This window comes from Lethenteron reissneri, chromosome 38 (assembly GCF_015708825.2).
Source record: "Lethenteron reissneri isolate LAM-NWPU_2019-01 chromosome 38, ASM1570882v1, whole genome shotgun sequence".
Taxonomy (NCBI): Eukaryota; Metazoa; Chordata; class Hyperoartia; order Petromyzontiformes; family Petromyzontidae; genus Lethenteron; species Lethenteron reissneri.
Genome location: NC_083816.1, coordinates 9,426,467 through 9,453,455, shown reverse-complemented (window position 1 = coordinate 9,453,455; position 26,989 = coordinate 9,426,467). Strand labels below are relative to the sequence as shown.

Sequence of the window (26,989 nt, the reverse complement as noted above, 5' to 3'; positions counted from 1 at the left end):
CACAACAACGCGCCGGGCGGATAAAACACAGCGAGTTGGCACAATAGGGGGTGTTACAGCTGGTGGTGCATCTGCCGGTCATCTCAGTCGGCCCATCCATTGGCATCTGCTGGGTTCTGTCCCCGAGACCTCCTGTCAGCGAGCCATTGGACACTTCACGTGGCCTCAAAGTGCACCTAGCCTGGCACAGGCGCCGTGGTGACGCCACCGTCACTGAGTGGAGAATGGCGGGTGCTGGTGTGGTGGTGAGGAGCGGTGGTGCAGCGGTTAGCGCTACGCTGCGCTACGAACCCGGCGACCCGAGTTCCATTCCCGGTGACGATGATCAAAACCGGTTCTGGGCCTCCCCTAGGTCGACTGAGCCTCAAACGAGTACCTGGGGCGGTGTGTAAAAACATGATGTAGTTATGATTCTGAACACATTCCTGCGGAGGGGGCTGGTAGGAACGTTGGGTTGCTGGGTCAATGGCCTGCAGGGTCAACGGCGGCGTGGTGTATTCCGCAAATATGGCCGACTGTGAGGGTGGGCACAAGCCGGCGTGAGTAGGTTAAACGTTGAGTTTTATAAGGGCACCACGGGGTGACCAGCCCCCCACCCAGCCCCTCCCCACCCTCCCCACCCAGCCAGCCCCACCCTCCCCACCCAGCCCCTCCCCACCCACCCAGCCAGCCTCACCCTCCCCACCCAGCCCCTACCCACCCTCCCCACCCAGCCCCTCCCCACCCAGCCCTTCCCTCCCCACCCAGCCCCTCCCTGCACGACGCACGGACACAATAATCCCCTGTGGGCTGGTGTAACCAGGAGGTTCCTACCAGTAAAACATAGTTTTGTTTTATTTCTACATTTCTACGGTGATTTGTTTAGCTTCCGTTATACTTTACACTTTTATCGTGGTCTTTTTTTGTATTTGTTGTTGTAAGGTTCTGGCCCCGTGCCCCTACTGGACATCTGTGAAAAAAATAACTTTACAGGCTCATCGGATTCCTCCAGTACAAATAAACATGCTGGTTCTTATATCGCGATCGCAACAAGCCGAGCGATATAAACATCGCGATATCTATCGCGATATTTATCGCTATGCATCGCGATATTCCGCAATATCTATATCGCGATATAGCGGTATCTATATCGCGATATTTCTCGCGGTCGTATATCGCGAAACATCGCCGTATATCGCGATACATCGCGGTATATCGCTGTATATCGCGATATATTGCCCTATATCGCGATATATCGCCGTATATCGCGATATATCGCCGTATATCGCGATATATCGCCGTATATCGTCCTATATCGCCGTATATCGCGATATATCGCGATACAGCCGTGACGTCCCGTTCTCCACGTCACCCCGCGGGGCACGCCGGGTAGAAGTGACACGTCCCGTGGAGGAGACGGAGCCACGCAGACGGGCGGGGGTCGGTCGCGTCACCACAGACGGTCAACTCTCGCCGCACAGGCGCTCTCAGTCGGTGCTATCGATCGCTTGCTCCGGACGTAGCCATGATGAAGAAATTCGACAAGAAGGACGAGGAGTCCGGTACGAGTCGTGTTCGCGATGCGTGCTAGTTGATGCCCCCCCCCACCCCCGCCGAGCCTAGTCGAGGGCCGCATTCAGGCCGGTGTCGCTGTAGGCCCTCATTGACCACAATGTTAACTCGATAGGAATTGTTGTCGTCGTCGCTGTTGTCACGTTGGTTGTTGTCGTTGTTTGAGAGGACTTGACGTCGAGGAAGGAGACGGAGCGATGAACGCGGGTCGTGTGCGTGTTTCTCGGTGGAGTGTTATCGTGTGAGTGGTGGTGATAGCGGCGGCGGCTGGGGTGGTGGCCTTATCCAGCAGTGGACCGACGATGTCGGATAATTAAATTTTCACGTTTCGGATGAGTGCTAATTGCCGTGCACAATCACTCGTGCCGTCCCCCGCTACAAAGTCTATATTCTACGAGCACTAACCCCAACCCCTGCTGCCCAGCGTGGCGAACTTATCAATGGCCCGCCCTGACTTGCACGCAGTAGGGAGGCCGACGTGGAGCAGTGCGAGGTGGAGTGGCAGACAGACATTCGATTCGCTTTGAAAGGCCATGGTGGAGGTTAGGGACGGGGTGACACACGGAGAGAAGACGTCTTCTGTGTGCCTTGATGGTGGGAATCGAGACTGTCAGTCGACAGGATGTGGGCCCCGCTGGGTCTATGTGGTAACACGGTGTCTTGAGAGACGGCCAGCGCCGCTGATAATGTTTTGTGTATGTACGTTGAGCTTCTTTCGCACCGTACCTCGTCAACCGTGCTCATTGGAGGTGCGGGTTTTAGTCACCGGTGATTATTATTAAACTATGTTCTCATGATGCGAGTGGATAGTCTCTCATCAATGGCTGCACGAACATATTCATAATTGTTTTCTTAGTTTGGCATATTACATATGAGAAATACATTGTTTTTTCTAACTGTGCGAAAATCAACATTTAGCATGAATAACCTCTGTTATAATGACGGAAAATTGCCTCAAATCTATATGAACTGTAAAGTTCATATAGATTATAGGCAATTTTAATGACCTCAGAAGTGGTGATCATGTATGTATGTTGAACTTTCTTCGCACCGTACGTAGCCAGGCGTGCTAATTGGAGATGTGCGGGAAGGAATAAGCAACGTGTGCTAAGTTTTGATATCCAGTCAAACGAGCTTTTAGAGAGGCAGAGTGATTTTAAAAGATGATTCTTCTGAATGAGTAGCCTACAGTGGACAACTATTCACTCGGTGTTCCATTGTTTGAAGTTCACCACCTTCCACACTTGGGTCTCCATATGAGAATACGCCAACCCACAGCGTCCATGTGGTGTTCTGATGCGGTTCATGGCCGTCGGCCACTTTCGCCGAGGTGAGCGAGTGGCGAAACCAGGAGGCTCTGACAGTTGGGTCAGCTGAGGATCTTGTTTGTTCATCCTGAGCAGTCGTCCATTCATTTCACCTCAGAAAGTCCTATTACTTTGTTCAATGGAAAGCCAGCGGATGGTATACGTGCATATATGTAGATTCTTATACCAACTTTGTTTAACGTCATGCATTTTGGTTTTCAGATTCTCATACCAACTTCTTTATAACTGTCATGCATTTTTGGTTTTCAGATTCTTATACCAACTTCTTTATAACGTCATGCATTTTGGTTTTCAGGTGGTGGCTCCAACCCGTTTCAAAATCTGGAAAAAAGTGCTGTCCTTCAAGAGGTCAGTGTAGTTCATATACAAAGCAGCTGCGTGTATTTTGAACCAAATAAACCATTGTAGCATACTGATCATTATCCAATCTATATATATTATTTAAGGTGTCTGCTTTATTTTAAGGGTTTATACCTTGAGATGTGTTATTAATAATATATGTTTAATGTTTGTTGTATGGATGATAATAAGTTAATTGTATATAGCATCATTCATGCAGTTGCATCCCAAAACGCTGCACATCAATTATCCAGTTCCAAACAGATAATACAAAAACAAACTTCATCTACTTCGCAAATAAAAAAAAGTACGTAAATAACGGGAAAAAATACACAACAAGAAAAAATTATTGCAGAGAAAATAAAATAAATGATGTGGTGCAAGAAAAGAAAGTGATATGGAGGCAGTGATTTGAGATTGGTAAACGTCTCATTGTACCTTTTTGCAGACTCGGCTTTTCAATGAAACTCCAATCAACCCAAGGAAATGTCTTCACATTCTCACCAAGGTGGTTTACCTCATCAACCGGGTGAGTTAATTCATATGCTATTCAAACCAACATCTCATACATGTTGTATGTCAGTTTAACACGTAGGCTTTCGCGACCAATATTATTCATAATCAACGTTTTTGGGTTAGATCGCGTTATAACGTCATCTAACCCAAAAACGCGATCTAACCCAAAAACGTTGATTATGAATGTTGTATGTGCTGACACTGCAACCAAATATGACGTTCAGTCCATTGTGTCAATAAGTTTGCCTTGACTTTATAATGCCTTGGAAGAACCATAACATGGGCATTGATAACTAGTTCAGCTGTGAAAGTATGCAGTGAAAAATTAGAACTTGAATTGGGAAAGCGACATTCATCAGCCCGTCCCTTTGGGGTGACACTGCTCTTGCTGTGCCTTTGACGGATGCTCCAATGTGATGGGCGGCATTGTTTTGACCAGGGAGAGCACCTGGGAACCACTGAAGCGACAGAGGCGTTCTTCGCCATGACCAAGCTCTTCCAGTCCAATGACGTGAGTGAACGAGGGAGTGCTTGCGCTATTATTATAAACCCCTTCTCGTGTAATTTTGGGCAAATAAAGCAAAGTGTATCTTTAAATTAAGTCATTATGCACTGTCGTGCCTGTTTCATAAAACTAACAGGCCTCATCCTGCCAACATTTTAACTGATATTGGATTTACTTACTTAAAATGCGACTGTAAAGCACATCTAGAAGGCCTTTTGCCTTATAGGGTTGACTATGAAACACGGTTGTCAATTATGTAGTATTGTATGGGCCTTGCCATACAGATTAGAAGTGTGAATGTCCTACGTAATATTTACTGGTTTTGTTTTTTTGATATTTGCATGAAAGTTATTTTCTTTGTCTTCACTAGCCAACACTAAGAAGGATGTGCTACCTCACTATTAAAGAGATGGCCAACATTTCGGAGGACGTCATAATCGTGACCAGCAGGTAATGTTCAGCTCAAACAATAGAAAATAAATTATGTTATTTGATGAATATGTTATGTTTGTTGCAGTTAATGAAAACAATGTTTGAAACTAAGTGTCACAATTATAACTCGATAACAACTTAGCATACCTGAGGCTATACAGGGTGCTTCAAAAAAATGTTACACTTCCGAGAATTTGCAACAATACCACGAGAAATGTGCCTCCGGGCTCTGGAGACCACCTGGAGAAAATTCCAGGCACGTGTTGACAATGATGGCGAACAAGTGGAGACGCTTTGACGCTATTAACATACATTTGTTATCATGTTGCAGTGTACTGTCCGTTCTTTTTCCATTAAAAACGATAGTCCAATATAAGTGTTAACAATTTTGAAGCACCTTGTATTGTATGTTCTCCCCGTGGGACTTATTTCTCCGGGTCCTCCAGTTTTTCCCTCCACATTTAGAAACATGTGTTTAGAGTATTTGGCCGCTCTACGTTTCCACATGATCAGCCAATTCGTTGAGCTGTCATTTGTGGCCAGATCACCTGTGAAAAAGAGCTGTATAGCTCAGTGGGCCTTACCTGGTAAAATACAAATTGTTCAGTTTATATAAGCTATCTGTTATCAACATTGATACTATCTGTAATCATTATTTCCTAAATAAGGCCAGTCAGCTGAAATGGATATTTTCCTTTTCTTTTAGTGGCAGTTAGAGAAAACCTGTTATTTTATTAAAGATGTCAATTTTACGTATCGGTTCACTGAAGCACCAATGTGTTAACTGACCATTATCAAAAGTTTTTTTTTTACAAATGGTTATAGATTTTCTTGAGAAACATGCGTTCTCTTATTTTGTAGTTTGACTAAAGATATGACTGGTAAAGAAGACCTCTACAGAGGGCCGGCCATCCGCGCGCTTTGCAAGATCACTGACGTGAGTACACTGTTATCACAATAAAAAATAGTACAGGTAGTCCCCGACTTACGATGGTCCGACTTACGATATTTTGATCTTACAAAATTGTAAAATATTTGACATTTCGCGCGGCAGGCAAACGCAGCAGCGTACGAGGTACGATACATGTACGTTGGGACGCTGCCGGGATGTACTGTACGCATATAGTTTATACAGTACGGTACTGTAAATTGCTCTGTTTTTATAAATTATCACCATTCTTTAAGACTCCTGGGTAGGCTAGGCCATTTTCGACTTACGATATTTTCGTCTTACGATGGGGTCGTCGTAACGCATCTCCATCGTAAGTCGGGGACTACCTGTATTACATTGTTGCTGAACTGTGCTGAATGATCCCCGCGCTGTTCATTGAGGCCCTCTTGCCTATAACCTCAGAAAACTGCCAATGTAATTTATAAAATGTAAACTTGTACATATGCTGCTGGAAAACATTGGTCCTAAAGGCTCGTGAATCTAAATGTGTATTTTAAAAGTTTAAAATTGTTTTTTAATAGCCGTAGAAAGGGCTTAACTCTTTCATGTGCAGTTTACATTGAAAAAGCTCAGTTTTTGTCTGCTGTGAATTCTATTTGTGCGGCTATCCTAGTTCCTTTTCAATTTGTAAACTTGTAGTTTCATATGTGTACATAGGGATGCATCTCTGCTTCCTTGCTGTTTGATGACGACAAATTGTAATTGTGTTCTTGAACAGACAACCATGCTGCAAGGGATTGAACGGTACATGAAACAGGCCATTGTGGACAAGGTACCAAGTGTATCCAGCTCTGCGCTGGTGTCATCGCTGGTACGTTAGTGCACATTAATGCTTGTTCTAATTTATCTAAATCGGAGCATCTTTTTATTTTTTACTCCAGATCAAAATGTCAATGCATACTACGTGGCACACACAAACGGAGCTACAAAACCATCTTTTCTCTAATCCTCTACTGGCTCCCATTCCAACTCTGTATCAATTTCAAGATCGTACTTCACATTCTCAAGATTCTCCATGGATTCACTCTTCTCGCCTCTCATCTCAGTTTACTCACATACACGCACTCTCCGCTCCAGCAACCAAGACTTGCATTGTGGGAGGTTACTCTTTCTCTGATGCTGCCCTCAGTATGGGAAAGTCTTTCCCAGACATCTGTGCTGTTGACTGACGTTCTCTATAAAATAAATATGCCTACTGTTGCTGTGCAATGTCTTCAGATGCGTTTGCTCCATTGAGACACATAAAATGTAGTTATTAATCTCAAGTGTGGCATATGTATTCCAGCATTAAATTAAGCAATAAAACGTTCTACTTAGAATGTGCAGAGATGGCCAGACAGAGGTGGGCTTGGAAAATCACACTCAAGTGATGTGTCCGAGATACCCACTACCAGGGTCAATAAGGTGCCTTCAGGAGACAGGACTGCAAATAGGGTGCTGACTGGCTATTGATAATGGAGTTTATCGTGTTCTTCCTGTATACGTGCGAGTTTTATAAGGCACTCCAATTGACTTACTCTCAGAAACTAATTGGCAATCCTCGACAGAGAGACTTGTTTCAGTCATTATTATTATCAGCATTGATTTATCCACTCACTGCAGGATTAAGTGCTTCCCCAAGTTGTCGCCAACTAGTGATGTAAATACTTCATCTTGCACCTTTGCATGATAACATTTTATCGCTACGTAATTGTGGTGGATGTTCTCTCAGTCATGTTTCAGTAATTATTGTTAGAAACTATTGCAGTGTTTGTGACTAGTGTTGGTGAAAAGGCAGATACGTTCCCAAATACCCCGATTAACTCTTGTATATACTTTATCGACAATGACATTTTGTGGGTTTTCAAGGTTCTCTCAGGTCACACATCAATTGCATGCCCGCGCTCTCTCTGTCCGCACAGCACCTGATGAAGGGCAGCTTCGACGTGGTGAAGCGCTGGGTGAATGAAGCGCAGGAGGCGGCATCGAGCGACAACGTCATGGTGCAGTATCACGCGCTCGGTCTCCTCTACCACATCCGCCGCAATGACCCCAACGCCGTTTCCAAGATGGTCGCCAAGTTCACCAAGCAGGGCATGAAGTCCCCCTTCGCCTACTGCCTGCTCATCCGCATCGCCAGCAAGCTGCTGGAGGAGGAGGATGGCGGGTGAGGAGGCTTTCGGCTGTGGCCTGGAGCAAGAGGAGTTGTGAATATGTCGTAACATCATAGTGTTGTATAACGGTCGCAAGCAAGCATGCCGTCTGGATTTATGATATTAAGTGTTGCCTGCTGAGTGCTTCTTTGCAGGAAATCTGTCGTGTTATAAGGATAGACCGGTCCCTGCTGTGTGCATACTTGGTACATATTCCACACGGTGTCTCAGACACAGAGCTACCCAATGCGTCGACTTGTCACAATCATGTACCATCAGTCAGAGCTTTTCTTTTGTCACTCCTATGGATGCTAAATCCTTCAATGTTTAGTTCCAGTTCATCGGCGGTAGTCCCTGTCTTTGTTTACCATTTTATGGGACTCACGTGAAGGCCTGCTGCTCCATCCTTCTCTGATGTCGTGTGGTATCCGTCGCCCAGCCAGGTCAGGCGGCGTTCTCTCACGACTGATGAGATTAATGGCTTATTGGTGCGTTGACGAACCGTCTTGCTTGTCCCGATAAAAAACATGGAATTGCCAATCATTTTCCAAAAGCAGATATAAAAGCCACCCAGCTCGAAACATGTTATAGCGACGCTTAAGTAAAAAATGTTCGTCTATTGTCTGAACGAGCTGATGTTTTTTCAATACACTTGCCCAGTTGATGTGAAATGATGACAACATTTTTATATTGGGTACAGTGAGTGAAGCATCTTACTTTGTGATTGCTTCAAAGCTCTGGGATCTCTGCCTACCACAACCTGACACTGCTCACTCAATTAATCCAGCAATTAACATGATTTAAAACGTTCACAGAGCTTATATTGGGCAAATGAACTGTGAGCTTAACATGTCGGCTTTCGCGACCAATATTCACAATAAAGGTTTTTTGGTTAGATCGCGTTATTTATAAATGTGTCGCAACCCTCCACCACCCGACACGGGCATTCAGTAAAAAATGTGTCACATTGACAAAAGACAAATAGTTCTCTACTTTAGCCCACCGGTGTGTTGAAGAGTGAATCCACAACATTTACAAGTTTTGAGTACGACGTTTCGCTGGTGATTACATCCGGCATCATCGGGCAATTTGCCAGAAAAAACTGAGAGCGTTTTTTTTCTTTCAGTTTGCTGGGGTACTACAGTGAGAATGTCACCGTAATGTTGCCCACCCGGCTTTTGGTAACCGAAGTTCACGTGCTGCACGCTTGTGTGTCTTTCTGACGACAGGCATGACAGCCCTCTCTTCGACTTCATCGAAGGCTGCCTGCGGAACAAGCACGAGATGGTCGTGTATGAAGCAGCTTCGGCCATCGTGCACCTGCCCAAGTGCACGGCCAAGGAGCTGGCTCCAGCTGTCTCCGGTGCGGATTTGGTGCACCTTCTCCTGTTGATGTAGATGTACATATGTGTGCACGTGTGTCTAAATGTACTAGCCCATTTGGATGAGGGCCTACCCATCCTGTGTGGATCGAAGGGGTTATTTGATAATGCTTCAAGCATGCTGGTCAGCGCGGGTTGTGGTGTGCGGAAGTAGTAACTAATTGGCACGTTTTGTTTACGTAACAAAACTTACTCGTTGACTGTTGGCTGATAGCGGGTTTAATGACATTTATATTTACATGATCTAACCCAAAACAGATTTATTATGGATATGCTGCCCTTTTCTGCTCAACGTGTAGCCCTGTAGCCCAATTACAACTTGGTTGTGAAGGATCGTCAACCATCCAGGCTCTATTCAGGCCCCCCACCCTTGCTTAACTTCAGAGATCTCATGAGGCCCGGGAGCATTTTGGTTGATTTTGTCATTGGCCATCTTATTTACAGCAATGCATAAATTGAGTGCGTGTCAACGCAAATGTACTTGATGCTCCGTACCACTGAGGAATATAAGGGCTGCGAATTGATGGTGAAAGAAATACAAACTCTCACATGCCATGCGGTGATGCGTACTGGCAGAGGTGAGATCTGAGCTGGTGCTGTATCAGTCACAAGCTGTGCCTGTGATGGTCAGTGACACCTCTTGATTATATGATTGCACCATGTAATCATTGCTGCGAGCCATGCACAGTACTCTTTTCAACGTTTTGCTTGGACAAGGTACCTTAACATGTTATGTCGTATTCGCAGTAGGATTTTGCTCAAAATAAAACATGTAATGCGTTTTTTGAAGAATGAGCCATTATTGTTTAATTGCACTACATCTTGTCCAATTAAAAGATGTAGTGGAAGCATTGTGGATTCATATTTAAATGAGCTCTGACATTACGTGATGACATTCATGACAACCTTTAGGCATCAATTTAATAATAAAAATGTATTATTTAACAGTGCAAGCATACAATTTCATGAATAGATTCACTTTACAAATTGGTGTCATTGTGTTGTCTAATGAAATGAAAGAGATGGACAATACAAACAAGAGAAAAAAAAATTGAATTTTAGATGTTATGACCCAGAGTTGTGAAAATCCATCATAAATCTGGATCAGGGGTGATGTTCAATCATCACAGGCCTTCTCTCCAGTGGGTAAGGAGTCGATATTTGGGTGTGTATATGTAAAGTCAGCAATGTGTTTGAAAGATACAATTTAGTGTTGACAAAAGGTTCAAGACTTTATGTTTTTTCCTGCACTGTGCGTTGACTTGCGTTTCCTTTGTGTCCCCGTCTCCAGTGCTGCAGCTGTTCTGCAGCTCCCCGAAGCCGGCGCTGCGCTACGCAGCTGTGCGCACGCTCAATAAGGTATCGCGCTTCGCTCACCGGCTTTGAAAATAAATGTTCCCGATCCGGCAGGAACGCTCGTAATGAAGGCCCCTGTTAATCAACAACATCGATGCTATTTCAATTAGAAACAGCATGGAGTTGATACAATTTAAAGTTGAATGTACAAGGTATTCATTTAGACATTTAGCAATTACAAATGTAATGCTTTGTTGAATAAAATCAATATGCTTGTGATACATTCTGCATGTAAGAATTGGATTTCTTTTCATTCATATGTGCAATATGTGATTATTTCATGGATAGCCAGAATTGTCTCGGAAACTCTGCGGGCAAGACTGATTCCACAAGCAATGCAAGGACAGAAGTAGTTGATTCTTGAACAATAACCTTGAGCCGTGACAATTCAGTAAATTGTAGCAGAAGAAAATTGCGCCAGGCCTAAATAACCTGTCTCTAGTACTCAATTAGTACAGCTAAAATTCAGTGTTGAGTCAACATTTATCGCAGGTCACTCTTGTGAAACGAAGTCATGGGCTGTATAGTCTGCACAGCTTATACGGTGAACCTTTGTGCACGCGCACCATGCAGGTCGCCATGAAGCACCCGTCAGCAGTGACCGCGTGTAACCTGGACCTGGAGAACCTAATCACGGACTCAAACCGCAGCATCGCCACGCTGGCCATCACCACGCTGCTGAAGACCGGCAGCGAGAGTAGCATTGATCGCCTAATGAAGCAGATCTCTTCCTTATGTCCGAGATCTCCGATGAATTCAAGGTGCGTGCGCGCCCACGCCGGAAGGCACGGAAGGGCTCCCACACCGCCTGTCGCACACATTCATATCTAGAAGTCATAACCGACCCATTAAGTAATCCGTTACTTTACTGCTCGTAATTAAACTGGAACTCAGGATCACAGCAGTGCCAACTCTGTTTTCGAACACTATTTGCATACCTTAGCCACCGTGCCGCTCTTCCTTTTAAGAGCATTACTGCAAAGTGTAAGCCCTTCTCAGTGCATGCTTTACTGATGAAATGCAGTTGGGAAAATTCTACTTTCGGTTTGCAATCATGTCCGAAAGCTTGAGGGATATTGAAGTGTTTGTCAGATATTGATGACTCAGTCTGTGGACCTGCTGCATGCTGAGATCAAACCACCCCTTCTTTTGAAGCCGTAAAGCCTGGCACTGATGTCAGATCACCAATCTGGCGAAGGCCTCATTGGCAATTGGTTGTTTACCCTTCTATCTGGCAACAAAACTGACACCTTTTTACAAGGAGTCATGTTTGCATAGACCGCAATACCTGCAGTCATAATACAAACAAAAGACATAACTCTGATAATGTGCACTGTCCTTGAAGTTGATTGGTCCACACCCGAGACAGCTTTCCTTAGAGCCTAGTCTCACATGGGTTGGACCAGATGACGCCAAAAGGCGCACAACTCAAAGACAATGCACCATCAGAGTATGAGAGCTCGGGGCAAGCATCTACACTATGGGAACCTCATTTGGCACTCGACCCTATCCTGGATCCATAAACAGGTCCAATGTCTTTTCGATTTAAAGCTTTCGTGACTGCAGGGATTCATCTTCTTGGTTCTTTCGGTAAAGTCACGTAGAAGGGAAATAATAAAATAAATAAATTTAAACATAATACGTTTATTTTATATGAATATATTTTATTATTTAAAAGTATTTAATGAAGTTTTATTTTTATTATTTTATTATTTCCATTCTACGTGACTTTACCGAAAGAACCAAGAAGAAGGTCCAATGTCTCTTTGTCTCTTGCTGTCAAATGAGGCTTGGAATGAGACTATGCACAGAGGTCATCCGAATAAATGCAGCAGACCCTAGTTGTCCAAGCAAATGAACTGACTGAGTCTGTAATCATTATGGAGTTAGCATTAGTTCCACTTTGTGGTCAGATGATAGATTAGCTCATTGCACTGTCTTGCATATCCTTTACGTTTTTAATGATTTATCAGTATATGTTAATATACAGATCTTACACAATCAAGCAAGCTGACATATAATGTTTACACATTCCATGTTCCTATTCCTGTTGTGGGCATACAGATGATCTTTACAGTTGCTTGTGATGCTGTAAACATTGTTGTCGAAATAATTTCTCATTTCAGAACCAAATTTTTCAACATCAATGATCCCTAGAACTGTTTGTGGTAAACGGTTGGCTGCTGATACTCGTTTGTGTCTCTTTCTAGGTAGTGGTGGTTCAGGCTATCAGCGCCCTCTGCCAGAAATACCCACGCAAACACTCCGTCATGATGAACTTCCTCTCGTCCATGCTGCGGGATGAGGTGAGCACAAGTTACCGCTCTGTGTTCCGCGCACTGGGTTGGGTTAAATTATTGATGCGTTTTTACCTTTGCGCTATTATTGCCAAACATGTTCTGCAGTTTCCATCACCAACAATAGGGAAAATATTCAAGGTCATGTTTTGGTCGATGTCAATCTGGCCTTTTTTATTTACTCAATATCCTATATTTAAAACCACGTGCGAGCCAGTTGCGACAAAAATTGTCTCCATTTCCAGGGAGATTTGGGTCATGAAAGCAGGTGATAAAAGGGCACAATTACGTTGTATATAGTCAGTTCATTGAGTATTAACAGATACAAATTGGGCTGCTGTATGCATACGTATTTGTTGAAATAATAAATTCGATGTGCTTTCCGACCTCAGGGCGGGTTTGAGTACAAGCGGGCAATCGTGGACTGCATCATCAGCATCATTGAGGAGGGCGTGGAGAGCAAGGAGACGGGCCTGTCACACCTCTGCGAGTTCATCGAGGATTGCGAGCACACGGTTCTGGCCACGCGCATCCTGCACCTGCTGGGCCGCGAGGGCCCGCGCACCGCCACGCCCTCCAAGTACATCCGCTTCATCTACAACCGCGTCATCCTGGAGAACGAGGCTGTCCGCGCCGGTCCGTGCATCCATCGTTTTGTCTCTCCGCTGAGCCCGTTACGGAACGTTTGTTACCGGAAAAGTGGGAGGGCTGGCGGTGTTTCAACAGCCCCTGTTAAAAAAAAAAAGTTTACGTATGGAATTGTGCAATGCTTTTGAAGTGTTGAGTTATTTAATTCTCAGTATGGACGCCGACGGATGGGTAACTGTCGGAGTAAAATGTGGTTACATGTTTGCAAATAGTCGTTTATACTCTGGTTTGTGTCTCCCAAGTTTTTGGCAACCCTTTGATACATTTTTCCAGTTTTCAATAGAAAGACATATAATACAAATAACAAAAAACTCAACACATCCGTCAATAGCATACAAAGATAAGCATGTAATGGGCTTTATACTAGAGGTTGGTTCATATTTGATCACCTTGACGAGAGTTCTAGTGCCGCCCCCTTCCCCCATTACGGACCAATACATGGATGGACAAGCTCCTGTATAAGCGAGTTCAACCTTTGCTGGAAATAATTAAAATGATGATGTCCTCCTTGTGCAGCTGCCGTCAGTGCCCTTGCAAAGTTTGGTGCTCAGAATGATGACCTGCTGCCCAGCATTCTCGTTCTTCTGCAGAGGTAACCGACTCCTTTGTTTAACCCCATTTACACCGCTGTCACAGTATGCAACGTTATTTACCCACAGCATGTTTGCCAAAGCCTCCCATTATTTCACTGCAACCATACCACTCACAAACGCCCCCTAACTTTTGGACAGCTCGTAGGCCACGCTCGTCACGGCCACTTTTATTTAATCATTCACATTCCGATTGTTTTGGATGTACGACGCTTTTTGTCAATCTACTTCTGGATGAGTCTCCCCTGCACCATGTGGGTCATGGAAGATATTTGAGCATACTTCGACACACTGGTCAGTGCGGGTATGTCAAAGCAGGGAGCATAGTGAATTCAAGCTTTCGTGACTGCAGGAATTCATATTCTTGGGTCTTTAGGTAAAGTCACAGATATTTTCAAAGAAAATAACAAAAAACTACGACATTTCGATCGCAACGCAAACGGTCTTTTTTTTCTTTTTTTGTTCTTTTCTTTGAACCTATCTACGTGACTTTACCGAAAGACCTAGGAATAGGGAGCATAGTGTGTGAGCATAGTACAGTAAAAATAGTTAAATTTTGTATGCACTGCACTCTGCTTCTGACAGCATGTCCCCTGGTTAACAGGCACAGGCAATTAAAGAGTTAAGGTTTCGTTATGTTTGTCAGAGAGTTGGAGTTTTGCTTTTGCGTGGCAGGTGCATGATGGACGGTGATGATGAGGTCCGAGATCGCTCCACCTTCTACCTCAACATCCTCCAGCAGAAACAAAAGGCCCTCAACGCTGTCTACATCCTCAACGGTGGGCCCCACCTCACACGACAGACTGATGGCGGTGGTGAAAATGGCCTTGGCTGCGCCAACGGCGTACGAGTGCGGTGCTGGGATTTTGAGACCTGCTCGTGTATCGTTTAGGTCTTGCCGTGTCCGTGCCCGGTCTGGAGAAGGCTCTGCACCAGTACACGCTGGAGCCGTCGGAAAAGCCTTTCGACATGAAGTCGGTGCCTTTGGCGACTGCCCCACTGGCCGAACAGAGAACAACCGGTGAGTGCTTGTGACGGGAGGAGCGGGGACATTAGGGCTGTGTAGGTTTTCACGGTTGTGCTTTATATAGGAGATGCCACGCATATTTTTGGCATACCTTCAAGCAACATGCGGTACCACTCGAAAACATATCTATGGGTTGGTGTGCACATTCTATTAATCACAGTTATTGAAGGCAGTCCCTATGGCCTACAACACAGAGCCCAAAATGTGGCAGATACGATTTTTTGGAATTGAGTAAGGCCTTAGGAACCTGAGAGAAGAGATGATGGGAGGGAGTTTCATTGTGAATAACAGGCAGCATTTATAGTACAGCAGATAAGAAGTACAGCAGATAAGAAAAATGTGTTTCTTGAATTGAAAGGAATTATAGGGAGTTAAAATAACTGCGCAATACGTGAATAGAAAGATAAATATTGCTTACTACATTGATGGGTAGATACAATCTGATTGAAGGGGTCCTTAACATGGGTGGGCCTATCAAGGTATGACATTTTCTGCTGTGAAATCATATTTGCATATTCTATTCATTTGACTTTGTTCGACAGGTACAATGTCATTGCTGATGTGGTAATGGCACCATACCACGAGCTGATGAAAGATGTATGCTGCAATGGTTGTCTGTCTGTCTCTTTTTTTATCATTCTGTACACAGAAACGGGTCCGATCATCACACACAAGCAGCCTGATAAGGTGGTGGCCTCTCGCCAAGAGATCTTTCAAGGTGTGCCTACACAGTCATGTACCGCAACTTTTTGATGCATAATATGTATCATAGCATTAATCATCATCAGCAGCAATAATTAATTCACTGCTGTCACCATCTCTAACAGTCCTGCGACATAACGCTTTAGCACCATCTCTTTTGTGAACGTACTATCAGACACATTTTCACCTTTGACTCCATCGTTAGTCTCAACCACCGGCCATCATCCCTTCTTCCAGTGATGTGTCTTGCGCATTCCCACTTGATAGGGAAGCCATCTCGTAGCCTTGTCCGAGGTAAACATGCATCGCTTTCATTGTACTTCATGAAATGTGATTATTGCGATGGTACTACTGCATATGTTTTCACTGTTGTGCTGTATAGCTTTATAATGTGTTTTCTTGTCATACTGCATGTTGTTCTGCATGATGTATAACATATCAACTTCACTTGCTGGGAGCTTCATCAGGAACTTCTCAGCATGTGGATCGGAGGTGTTGGACATGAAGTCGAACAACACGCGGTACAAACCTGAAATTACATCGGAGAGAAGCTGCGCCGGCAAAGATTTGAGGTGTTTGCGACGCGTGTGTTTGCGATGTAACAGAGCAACTTTCCGCCATCCCCGAGTTCAAGAACCTGGGCCCATTGTTCAAGTCATCGCCACCGACGCAGCTCACAGAGTCGGAGACGGAGTACGTGGTGCGCTGCATCAAGCACACTTTCCGCAAGCACATTGTCTTTCAGGTGAGTCACTCGACAAACATAAAAAAAAATGTGTACAACATTTACCACCCTGCAACTATTTCTCAGGCTTGAGAGGATATGCATCTGTGCTGAGTTAGTGTGAGCCTATGGATGTTCAGTACATATGCAGTCTGTTTTGTGAATGCCCTGCTGATTGAGGGCCTCCCCCATACCTTGTGGCCAATGAGGGGATATTTGACCCATACCTCACCATGCTGATTATTCCAGCTGGTGAAGGTGGAGAGAGTGCATTGCAACAGTGGTATTTAGCCACGCAGTCTTTTGGCATTGTCATCGACCCAAGTGCACTGTGCAAGCTAAAACCTGCTTAGCTTCTCACGTATGATGACATTGGGTGCTTTTCTGTGTGATTTGGTCATAAGCAAAAATTTATTAAATTAAATATTAAACAATAATCAAGCTAATATCAGTGGTGTTACATACCACGGACAAGCTGTCTCAGTCACCGCAACCCCCATGCCAGTGTGCAAGGTTACTGCCGTGTATATTAATAGAAGCCACAACTAGGGGAATAGAGAAGTTGGTGATAATTTGGATGTGGGTGGAAGTACGGAGAAGTGGGAGAATTGTTAATTTTCTTGAGAACAAATATCCTTTATCTGTTTAGGCTGGTGGGGTAAATGTTGTGTTACCAAGCACCTTTCAAAGCCAGCATGGCACACGGTGGAGTGAAGCTTTGTCTACTCATTCCTGATATTCACATGACTGCACCGGTAATTAATTGTCTTCTGAGTCCACCTTGGAGAGGTGAAGACCAGGTTTAGATACCGATTGCCAATGGTGTTCACGGCCAGGAATGGAAGCACAGGTGTAAAACCTTTCATGGATTTAACGTCACACACTTGCCATTGTATCCACAGACACACAATGGACTTCACATAGACATTTACCTAGGGCTTAGTTAGGTATCTCCCTTATAACCAACTGTGGAGAAATGACTTTGTGCTTAGCGCATTGCACTAGGAACCCGGCGCCAAGGATTAAATTCTTGGTCACGGCTTAATATCAGCGTTGAGTCTTGGTTTACGTGCCCATCCGCCCGTCCGGCTCCCTTCACCAACCCAGACTGACCTGCGTGAAGTATAACCAAAGAACAAACATGATGCCAGGAGGCCTTCATCTATCATTGAATTGACAGAGTGGGGAAGTGAACCAAACTTATAACCAAATAATTTACCGTCTTGGCACGTGTCTGAATAACCATGTAATTCGCGTACACAGGCTGTGCCAATGTCTTAGGCTCATCTTCATTTACTCATCATCATTTTCACCTTCATATATTACTTGTGAACGTGCATCTTTTACGACTATAAAACAAGTCCCAAAGTGCCAACAGAAATAAAACACAATTGAACAGATCACTTCACATAGCGCACTTGAATTTAGAATCACGAAACGTTTTCAAGACGACCAATAACAGTGTACACTGTTGTGAGTGATGAACTAGCAGATAAAACAATTTACTTATATTTTGAGTTAAAGCTTTCGTGACTGCAGGGATTCATATTCTTGGTTCTTTTGGTAAAGTCACATAGAAGGGAAATAATAAAATAATAATAATTAAACTATAAAAAATATCACTGATGATTGCTTGTGTTGCAATCGAAACGTCGTGATAATTTGATTGTTTTATTATTATTTTATTATTTCCCGTCTACGTGACTTTACCGAAAGAACCAAGAATATAATTTACTTTTCGTGACATTGTATCCTTAAGATGTATTCTTGCTCCCTCTAAATTACTTGGTTGAACTAACGTGCACTACTCGCATGTTTTGTATTGTTATTGTAACGTTCTGACCCGCCCCTACTGAACATCTGTCAAAAAGAGCTTTATAGCTCATCGGATTCCTCCAATATAAATAAATATTCATATTTCTGGGTTTGATATGAATACAATTAAAAACATTCTTTATTATCCCCTCCGCAACGCTGCAGTTCGACTGCACGAACACGCTCAACGACCAGGTTCTGGAGAAGGTGACCGTGCAAATGGAGCCCTCGGAGGGTTACGAAGTCCTGACGTGCATCCCGGCCACCAGCCTGCCCTACAACCAGCCCGGCACCACATACACGCTCGTCGGCCTGCCGCAAGACGACCCCGCCGCCGGTGAGGCCTCTCACTGCGGTCTTTGACCTTAACTAGGAATGGTGGCCAGGGGGCACACACGCACCCCTTGTCCTTGGGGCGCCACAGTGGCGAGATGTTAGCTACCTCGCCTGGTATACAGAATGTCGTGAATTCGATCTTGCCCTTGACGCCTGTATATTTGGAGTTTGCATGTTCTCCCAGTGGTTGCGTGGATCTTTTTTTCCGGATCCTCCAGTTTTCCCTCCACATTTAGAAACGTGCTTTTAGATTCTTTGGCTGCTATAAATTTTCACATGATGAGCCACTTCGTTGAGTTATCAATTGGCGGCCCGGTCACTTCTGAAAAACAATTAATATTGCTCGGTGGGCCTTACCTGGTAAAATAAAAATAGATTTTTTGTTTCGTTTGGTACTTTAGTTTGGTGCTGCAGTCTGACCATGCTGTGTCTCCCTCCCCTGCCACCAGTTGCGTGCACGTTCAGCTGCACCATGAAGTTCATGGTGAAAGACTGCGACCCCAACACTGGTGTGGCTGAAGAAGATGGTTACGATGACGAGTATGTGGTAAGTGGGTCCACCGCCCCCCCCCCCCCCGCTGGCAGCATTTCGCAATTGAATGCAATTTGCGCCGTTGAGAAATACAAGTACCACAAACTGCTGGTGCTGCCGTGCCGGTCGCAGCGCAGGTTTTGTTAACTTGCGCCGTCGGTCGTGACACAGCTGGAGGACGTGGAGGTGGTGTTGGGTGACCACATCCAGAAGGTGCTCAAGCCCAACTTCTCAGCGGCGTGGGACGAGGTGGGCGAAGAGTTCGAGAAGGAGGACACCTTTGCGCTCACCGCCACCAAGACCATCGAAGGTATGTGCTTGTCGTCATCATCATACATTTATCCCTTCTTTGAGATTGTTTTACTATATATCACTATGTTGCTTGGTGTGGGTTGGTGAAGGGAACAATTTTTTTTTTTATCCGAGTGCCTGATTGGTATGGGTGCTGCTATCCAGTATAGCTCCTTCGATTTTAAATGCCCTTAAGATTTTCTGGCACGCAAGGCCACGCTGCACTGAAAGAATATAGTATATCCACTCTGAATAAAGGCCTCCCTAGGTTGTCGCCATCTTATTACATTCCTACGATCTAACAGTCCGTCGAGCACCTGAACATGAGCTCATCTTAGAGCTCCATTTCCTCTTTGGACATCTCGTTGGGTTTTTTTCTATCATTTGGCTGCCGCTCTGTCCTTACACTCGACAACCAGCCATCATGCCTTTCAGAAACGTTTTCTGCCCAAGTCCCCACATACTTTTCCAAACGGTCAACATGATGTCTGTAAATTGCATTTGTTCTCTCATCCATGTGCTACCCTTTTCTGCCTTGCAATGTAATTCCAAGCAATCACCTTTCCGCATTTATTTCCATTTCCCTCATCACTGTGCTTGTTTCTGATCCATGTCGTAGCACTTCACCAGAGCACCACAAATCGCCAGGCAGGATTGCCCGTTCTCCCTTGAATAATTTAAGCTCCGTAAGATGAAAGGCAGTAACACCAATGTATCGTTCAGACATCTATTGAATCGCTGAGTCTATTGAATCGCTGAGTATTTTTGGAGATGGCTTTGAAGGGCCTGCCAAGCGGATGCGCATGTGCAAATCAAACAATCGAACGTGTGAGCCGTTTATTTAACCTGTTTTTCCCTTACAGCATGACAACTCAAAATGGTGCGAATACCTTAAAGTGGTGTCGTTTGGTAAAGGTTTACCAATCATTGCGGTCGACGTAGAAATATATTTGTGGTCGTATTACGTGCTGTTATCTTCTGTGTTGATTTTATCTTCTGATCACAACCTTCTTTGCCACTATTCTGGTCCTTACTCTGCCCACAACCCACACTCAATCATGAACATACAATTACTTTTTTATTGATAAAATGCTTAGGTTTATTAAAATAAAATAAAATAAACTTTACCACAGCAATAAATGGCCATTTAAATGTTATCAGTCATTGATAGGGTAAACATGGTGTATGTATATTGAACTTCTTTTGCACTGTACGTTGTCAACCGGGCTAATCGGATGTGCGGGGAAGGACAACAAACTGAACACAAGAAGCAGTTGTGATGGGCACACAACACGTGTTTTTGAGGCCTTGCCATTCTTCACATGGTAGCTCTTCTCTGTAGCTGAGAGGCTGACAATTTATTTTTATATTTGTGACGGTAGCTTTACATGTGGGTGTTGTACTGTGTGTATGTGTCTAGCAAATCTTTCAAGGTGTAAGCGCTGTGCTGGATCACACTGTGAAATACTACTTCTGCTTCCACAGTTTGTACACTGTATATTCACTTACAGAGGCATTCTGGCACTTGACAACCACTTAACTCCAACCATCAAAAACTTATTTAATTACTATTTTCATTTAAATTGGCTGTTTACGTAACCTCCATAAGAGGCATGTAAATGTCTGTATTTATCATTCTACGTAACATAACCAATTGTTTAATGTTCTACGTTGAGCTTTAATCTTTTTTGAAACAAAACATTATTGTCAACTGGTAGCTAGAACAGAGGTCTTTATTGTTTAATTACTATCTCTTCCACATGTATTGTCCCGAGGCAGTGTATCCGAAATGGAATGCTTGGGCCAGTGCTTGACAGGATACTCCAATGCGGAGCTGTAGTGGGTCCCTGTGGGCCAAGCATTTAAAAGACATGACTTGGCCAGTGCACGATGGTAATGAGGATGATGGTGATCAGTGGCGTAGCTATTTATTGTACTGACGGAGCGACTGCCCCTAGGCCTGGGAGCCAGGCAAACAGAGAAGTGGGAATGCATGCAAACATTGCCCATGCCAACCGCTGCTGCTGATGATGATGACGACGGTGATGATATTGTACACGTGATATGACATCACTGCAGCGCTTTGGCAGTGAGTGGCACGGCCGGGCTAGCGGGAGTGGGCGGTCGTGTCGGTAGCTCGATCCGTTATACTGGCCGCGTGTCGCGTTTACAGAGACCGTGAAGAACATTGTGAGCTTCCTGGGCATGCAGCCTTGTGAGCGTTCCGAGAAGGTGCCGGAGAACAAAAGCTCACACACGCTCTACTTGGCAGGTGCGTTCTGGACTGTTCCCAGGATTTGTGTTGTTGGGGTTTTTGTTTTTCTCTGACCCCCCCCGAAGTACATTTTCTCTCGGCGTTATGTCACGGTAAACATTTACAGCATGGGAGAGACAGGCCGGCAGCTTTGCTTAGCATTGGCCGCACTAAACGCCCTCATTTTACGTGCTGTGCTGCCCCTCGTAAAGAGACTGTCAACGCTTGCCCCAGACGGTAAAAAGGTACCGCATTTCTGGGAGGCCTAATGAGGAGGCCTGCTGAGGAGGCCGGTTCTCCCAGTGTCGGCTCCACCCACTTAAGTAGTCATGCCCCTGCAACCGCTCGCTCCACTCACACAGTGAGGGGCCTAGCCTTTTTCTCACCGTTACCCCCACCTGCTGCCCGAATACTCCACACGCACTGCCAAGGTGTAACCCTGCCTTTTTGAGTCGAGCTTGAGTGCAGAACATTTTAAACTGGTTGCAAACATCCTAATTTACTCAAATGCTTCAGGACACCTGGTAAAACGCTGTGACTGTTTCAGCCAATCCAGGACATTGGTAGCTTTCAAAGGGATAATGGGTTGATTTTTATACTTGCTTATACCTTGAATATTCCTCCTTCCACCCCCCACTGCATTGCTGTACATAGACATTCTGATCAGTTATACTCTGCAGTCAATGAACGTTAAAACAGGAATTGGGGGGGGATGTTTTGTCGTCTTGATACCGCAGGTGTGTACCGCGGCGGACACGACGTGCTGGTGCGAGCTCGGCTGGCCTTGGCGGACGGCGTTACCATGCAGGTGACCGTGCGCAGCCAGGATGCGGTGGTCAGCGACGTCATCATCTCATCCGTGGGTTAGGGGTGGTCACTCAAACCTGCCTAGCGCCCCCCACCTCCTCCCACACCCATCTGCAACCACACTCCTCTCCCCCAGCTCCCAACCTATTGCATCATCAGACGAAGAACACCAACAAGATTCAAGCCGTGAGACCATAGGGTAGTGTTTGCAATTTGTCAGAGGGACGTTCTGTTGAAGCCTCCAAATTTTCTTAGCCCATACTTCCAAAGCAATGCCACATCGTGTCATCATGTACATTACTTTTCTGAAATTGTTTATAAAAGAGAAATTAAATACCTGTGTCAGCGATCTGTACCCCAGCCTCCTTTTATCCACTCTTAAGAATGCTGACAGCTTGTGTGGAGCAGAAGTTTTGCTATCATGAGCTACTGTGGAAACTAGGCGTGGGCTACGGTGTAGTGTGGTATTGATGGAGTTCGTTGTTGATGTTCAGACAGGCCCATGCAGTCCATATCCGATTCACAAGGTAAGCTAGCACGGCCTGGCATTCGTATTTAGTCTAAATTGTTGAGGCCGTTGGCTTTTAATAAGGGATGATGTGTATCACTTGAAGAGTTTTGTGACTGTTCCCCGCAGCAGCCTATTTTCATTTTATTTCTTGCTTTTGGTCAAGCTTTATCCTTGCAGTTGTCACGAACATGATACGTCATTGCCGCATGAGGAACACCAGAACTGAGTTCCAAGGTTTGCTGGGGTCACGATAACCTCGTTTTCCACATTCGCCGGAGTATTTACCACATCCACCGTTGTCGTTCTTCTATTTCCACAAACTGGATTATTGCCTTAAATATTTCACACTTAAACAGAAATAAAGTCGACATGAAAAGAGTACCGTTTGTTGCATAGCGTGAACAAAGACTTTCATTGACTTGATGGGAAAGTACCTTGCTGCTCGTTGGCCTGACCCAGTTGTCAAGGGCAACTTGTCAGCATAAAAAGGACACGTGTTCTATAATCAAGCCCTGTATGGTGCCCAGTGATGTCACCAAACCACGGAGCGCTTTTGCAGTGAGTGCCGAGCAAAAATTGAGCCATCGCTTTAACAGCATTGTGCAATTGGCTTCAACAGCATTGTGCAATTGGCTTCAAAGGGGCACTTTAATTTCCGCAACCCAGTCAGAATCTCACAAGCAGTTGAGCCCTCTCGTACACAGGTTCGTCTAAGAGGAGATACATCTCTGCACCCCCACACAGCATGGGACGGTCCAAATATAAACGCTTCCTGAGTGTGTGACTTCAACTGTCGATGCTCATACGCTGTTTTCTTTGGAGTGTTCCATTATCGCAGAGGGGTATGATGGCGATTAGTGACGAGGGCAGGTGATGCATCGTGTCATATATATTTTTTAAACGGTGTAAATGAAAGCCTGCTGTTTCGTAGAAAGCTGCAATTCCGAGTGCCACGCATGTTGGCCCGAGAAGATCTTAAAATGTTAAGTGTTGGGAAGAGTATAGCGTGTTCTTTATTGTAAAACTATCATTCCTTATAATCTTAAGCTCTTAGAAATCCGGTGTCGGGGCTGGCGTTTGATTACAGGAACAGTGAAGTCCAATTCATCCGCTAAGGTGGGGGTTCGTGTGATTGCATCGCCCCATAAATAAACGTAACATCCTCAGCACGCGGTCTGTAAATACTTAGCAAGTGTCCAGATTTTTATTGCATAGATTTTCTTTTTTTTCTCTGATTACTTATACAAAAAGTGATAATCAGGATTATTGGTGTCTTTTCATAATTTTCTCTTGAGTGTGCAAGGTTTGTTTTTTTTGGAAAAAGCAAAAAAAAACATGCACATTCTGTAAGATCCATTGATACTGTAATGACATATATGACTTTGAAATAAAGTAAAATAAATACTAAAAGTGTCTGGGTTCATGGCCGATTTTTATTGATTACACATATTGTACATATTGTTATACGTTCAGTCTTATCTATTGCAACTGTAACAGTGTTGTGTGCTATTGGGGTTTTATTACATAATTTGGCCTGTGCTTGGCAACTGCTTTTTAAAAAAATACAAGGATTAAAAAGTCTTAAATATGTTTCTACGTACAACCTTATGGATACAATATAATTTACGATAATCGATACAATATAATCGACGATAAAATAATGTCTGTTTGCTGTTAAGTGACATCACAATATTTGAGCTTGTGATTGTTTTGATGATATCCATCGTTTACAAATTGCTCTAACAATTGTGATTGATGAGTTCGCGTTGCGAGGATGAGACCGTGGCTGCGACACAGACCCTGTATATGTCACCTGTAGGGAATAAGAAAATATTAACTCGTCTGGTCTCTGACATTGTAATCCAGAGTGACTTCATGAAACTGATAGCTGTCCGATGCGTGTTCAGATTCTCCCTCCACGTGCAAGGGAGCTTCTTCAGGAATTGAAGCTTCCCAGTTCCTGAACCCGAATATCAGTTCTGAAAATAAGTTCTAGATTTGAAGCTTTCGTGACTGCAATGATTCATATTCTTAGGTTTTTTAGGTAAAGTCACGTAGGTAAAAAATGTAAATTAATAAAAGTAAAATAAAACAATAAAAAATCACAACGTTTTGGAAGCAACACAAGCCTCCGTTTTGGAAGCAACACAAGCCTCCGTCTTCAGGTGGAACCGTCACAGCCACGACAGCTGTATCATTTTTTACCTACGTGACTTTACCGAAAAAACCTAAGAATATGAAAATAAGTTGCCAGCACTTGGAGTGACATGGCATGCCCTAGCAACACAAGGGCACCGTGTGGCTTTACAGATTTACGATGTCCTTTGTTAGGTCGTGCCACGTGTTCGACATTTTTTGACCTTTCGCTCTCAGTTCGTGAACCGAATTTAGTAGTATTCGCGAAAACGCAGGAGCGCTAACTATATGGCACAACCGCAAGACACCTGGGCAGTAAAACTACTTCAAAGACGACAATAGCCCTCCCTTTATGCCCTCCGTGATGGGATTCGTTTTTGTTGAAACTTGCTGACCCGCCCATACTGGAAATCTGTGAAAAGAAGATTCATAGATCATCAGATTCCTCCTCTCGTCTAGGTTTAAATAATGATTCTGATTTCAACTTGCTTGGCAAATATATCACTTGATTCATTGACAGCTGACATTACCGTCCTTTGATGAGTAGAATGCTTGCATTGGTGGCTGGAGCAGAGCTTTGAGCCCAGTTATCTGCTGCCAATTTGTTTTTCAGGCCAATAAATAACCACACATGAAAATGATTCCCTCAACAATGTGTTATGCAGTGGCACATTCTAAAGTTCTCCGTTTTTAATGGAAGTATGCAGTAGAAGGATGTTCTTTATTTCGTTATGTTACACAATGACTATTGAGTATTACATATTCAAGTACTATATACAGATTGGGGTCAGACTAGGTCCAATTTCTTACAAAATAAATATTCGTGTAGCGTTTTTTTTTTTTAAATCACCGCACTTTCTAAAATCGTGCTTTATTTATGCCTGGGTTTGCGAGAGTCAAGCGGCAGTGGATTGAACATGGCTTGCAAAATCGTTTGGTAGCTTGAGGAGGGACTTCAGGAAGAGCGGATGGAGGAATCCGATGCGCTATACAGATTTTTTCCCACAGATATCCATCACCACCATCAACCCCTAGCTGCGTGTTTGTTTTTATATATGCAAACCATTGCGTCTCCTGGCCGGTATGTCCGTGCTCAGCAGCTATTATTAGCACTCGCAGAGGTACAAACTGGCCCCGCAGGGGATTTCCCACGACGTCATCACGTACAGACCCATCGATTGAAATCGATTACTGTATTCCGTAGGTAAAAATAAATAATAAAAATAATAGAAATACAATAATTGTATTATAAAATAATAGAAATAAATAATTTTATTTCTATTATAATTTTTTAGTATTTATTTTTACCTACGTGACTTTACCGAAAAAAGCCTAAGAGCATGAATCCTTGCATTCACGAAAGCTTCAAATCTAGAATTACTATATTCCGATGTGAGCATCGATTGACTGCGGGGTACCTCAAGACGAATCCCACACAGCACCCCCCCTTCCTGCTGTCAACCTCTCCAGGTCTGCCTCGTCAACCTCCAGCGATGGAGGCAGAATAGCAAGCCCCGTCATGTGCCTCTGGGCTGGAGCACCCCCCACGCAAAACCACATCCCTCGAAGTCTGCCCAATCCACAAACTCAGTGGAGGGGGCCTCCCCACCCTCAACACAGCAGGATCGGAAGCAACCGCTCGGCTTAGGGACTTTGCACTCAATAAAGACTGCTCTGAATTGGAAACGTTGTCGTGGGTTTACTCTCCGGCACACTCGGGTGTGCTGAACGAGTAATTGAATTGGCATGTTTTTGTTACTAATTGGCTGTGTCGGGTGGTGGCGGGTTTAACGACACATATCTACGCGATCTAAGGGGTCGTCCAT

The 26,989-nt window shown here is 44.3% G+C and overlaps 1 protein-coding gene across 1 annotated transcript; it reads left to right on the top strand.

Moving 5' to 3' along the window:
• The first annotated feature begins 1,363 nt into the window (after positions 1-1,363).
• LOC133351818 (coatomer subunit gamma-2-like) lies at positions 1,364-23,408 on the top strand. Its single transcript, XM_061567376.1, is given in 24 exon segments — positions 1,364-1,541; positions 3,175-3,227; positions 3,667-3,747; positions 4,174-4,245; positions 4,610-4,689; positions 5,533-5,608; positions 6,342-6,434; positions 7,525-7,769; positions 8,985-9,118; positions 10,429-10,496; positions 11,067-11,223; positions 11,226-11,254; positions 12,704-12,799; positions 13,183-13,426; positions 13,955-14,030; positions 14,704-14,807; positions 14,921-15,049; positions 15,705-15,773; positions 16,363-16,502; positions 18,462-18,633; positions 19,082-19,179; positions 19,336-19,474; positions 21,629-21,727; positions 22,447-23,408. Coding segments are annotated over 24 exon segments (2,622 nt in total). The 5' UTR covers positions 1,364-1,504; the 3' UTR covers positions 22,578-23,408.
• Positions 23,409-26,989: the final 3,581 nt, after the last annotated feature.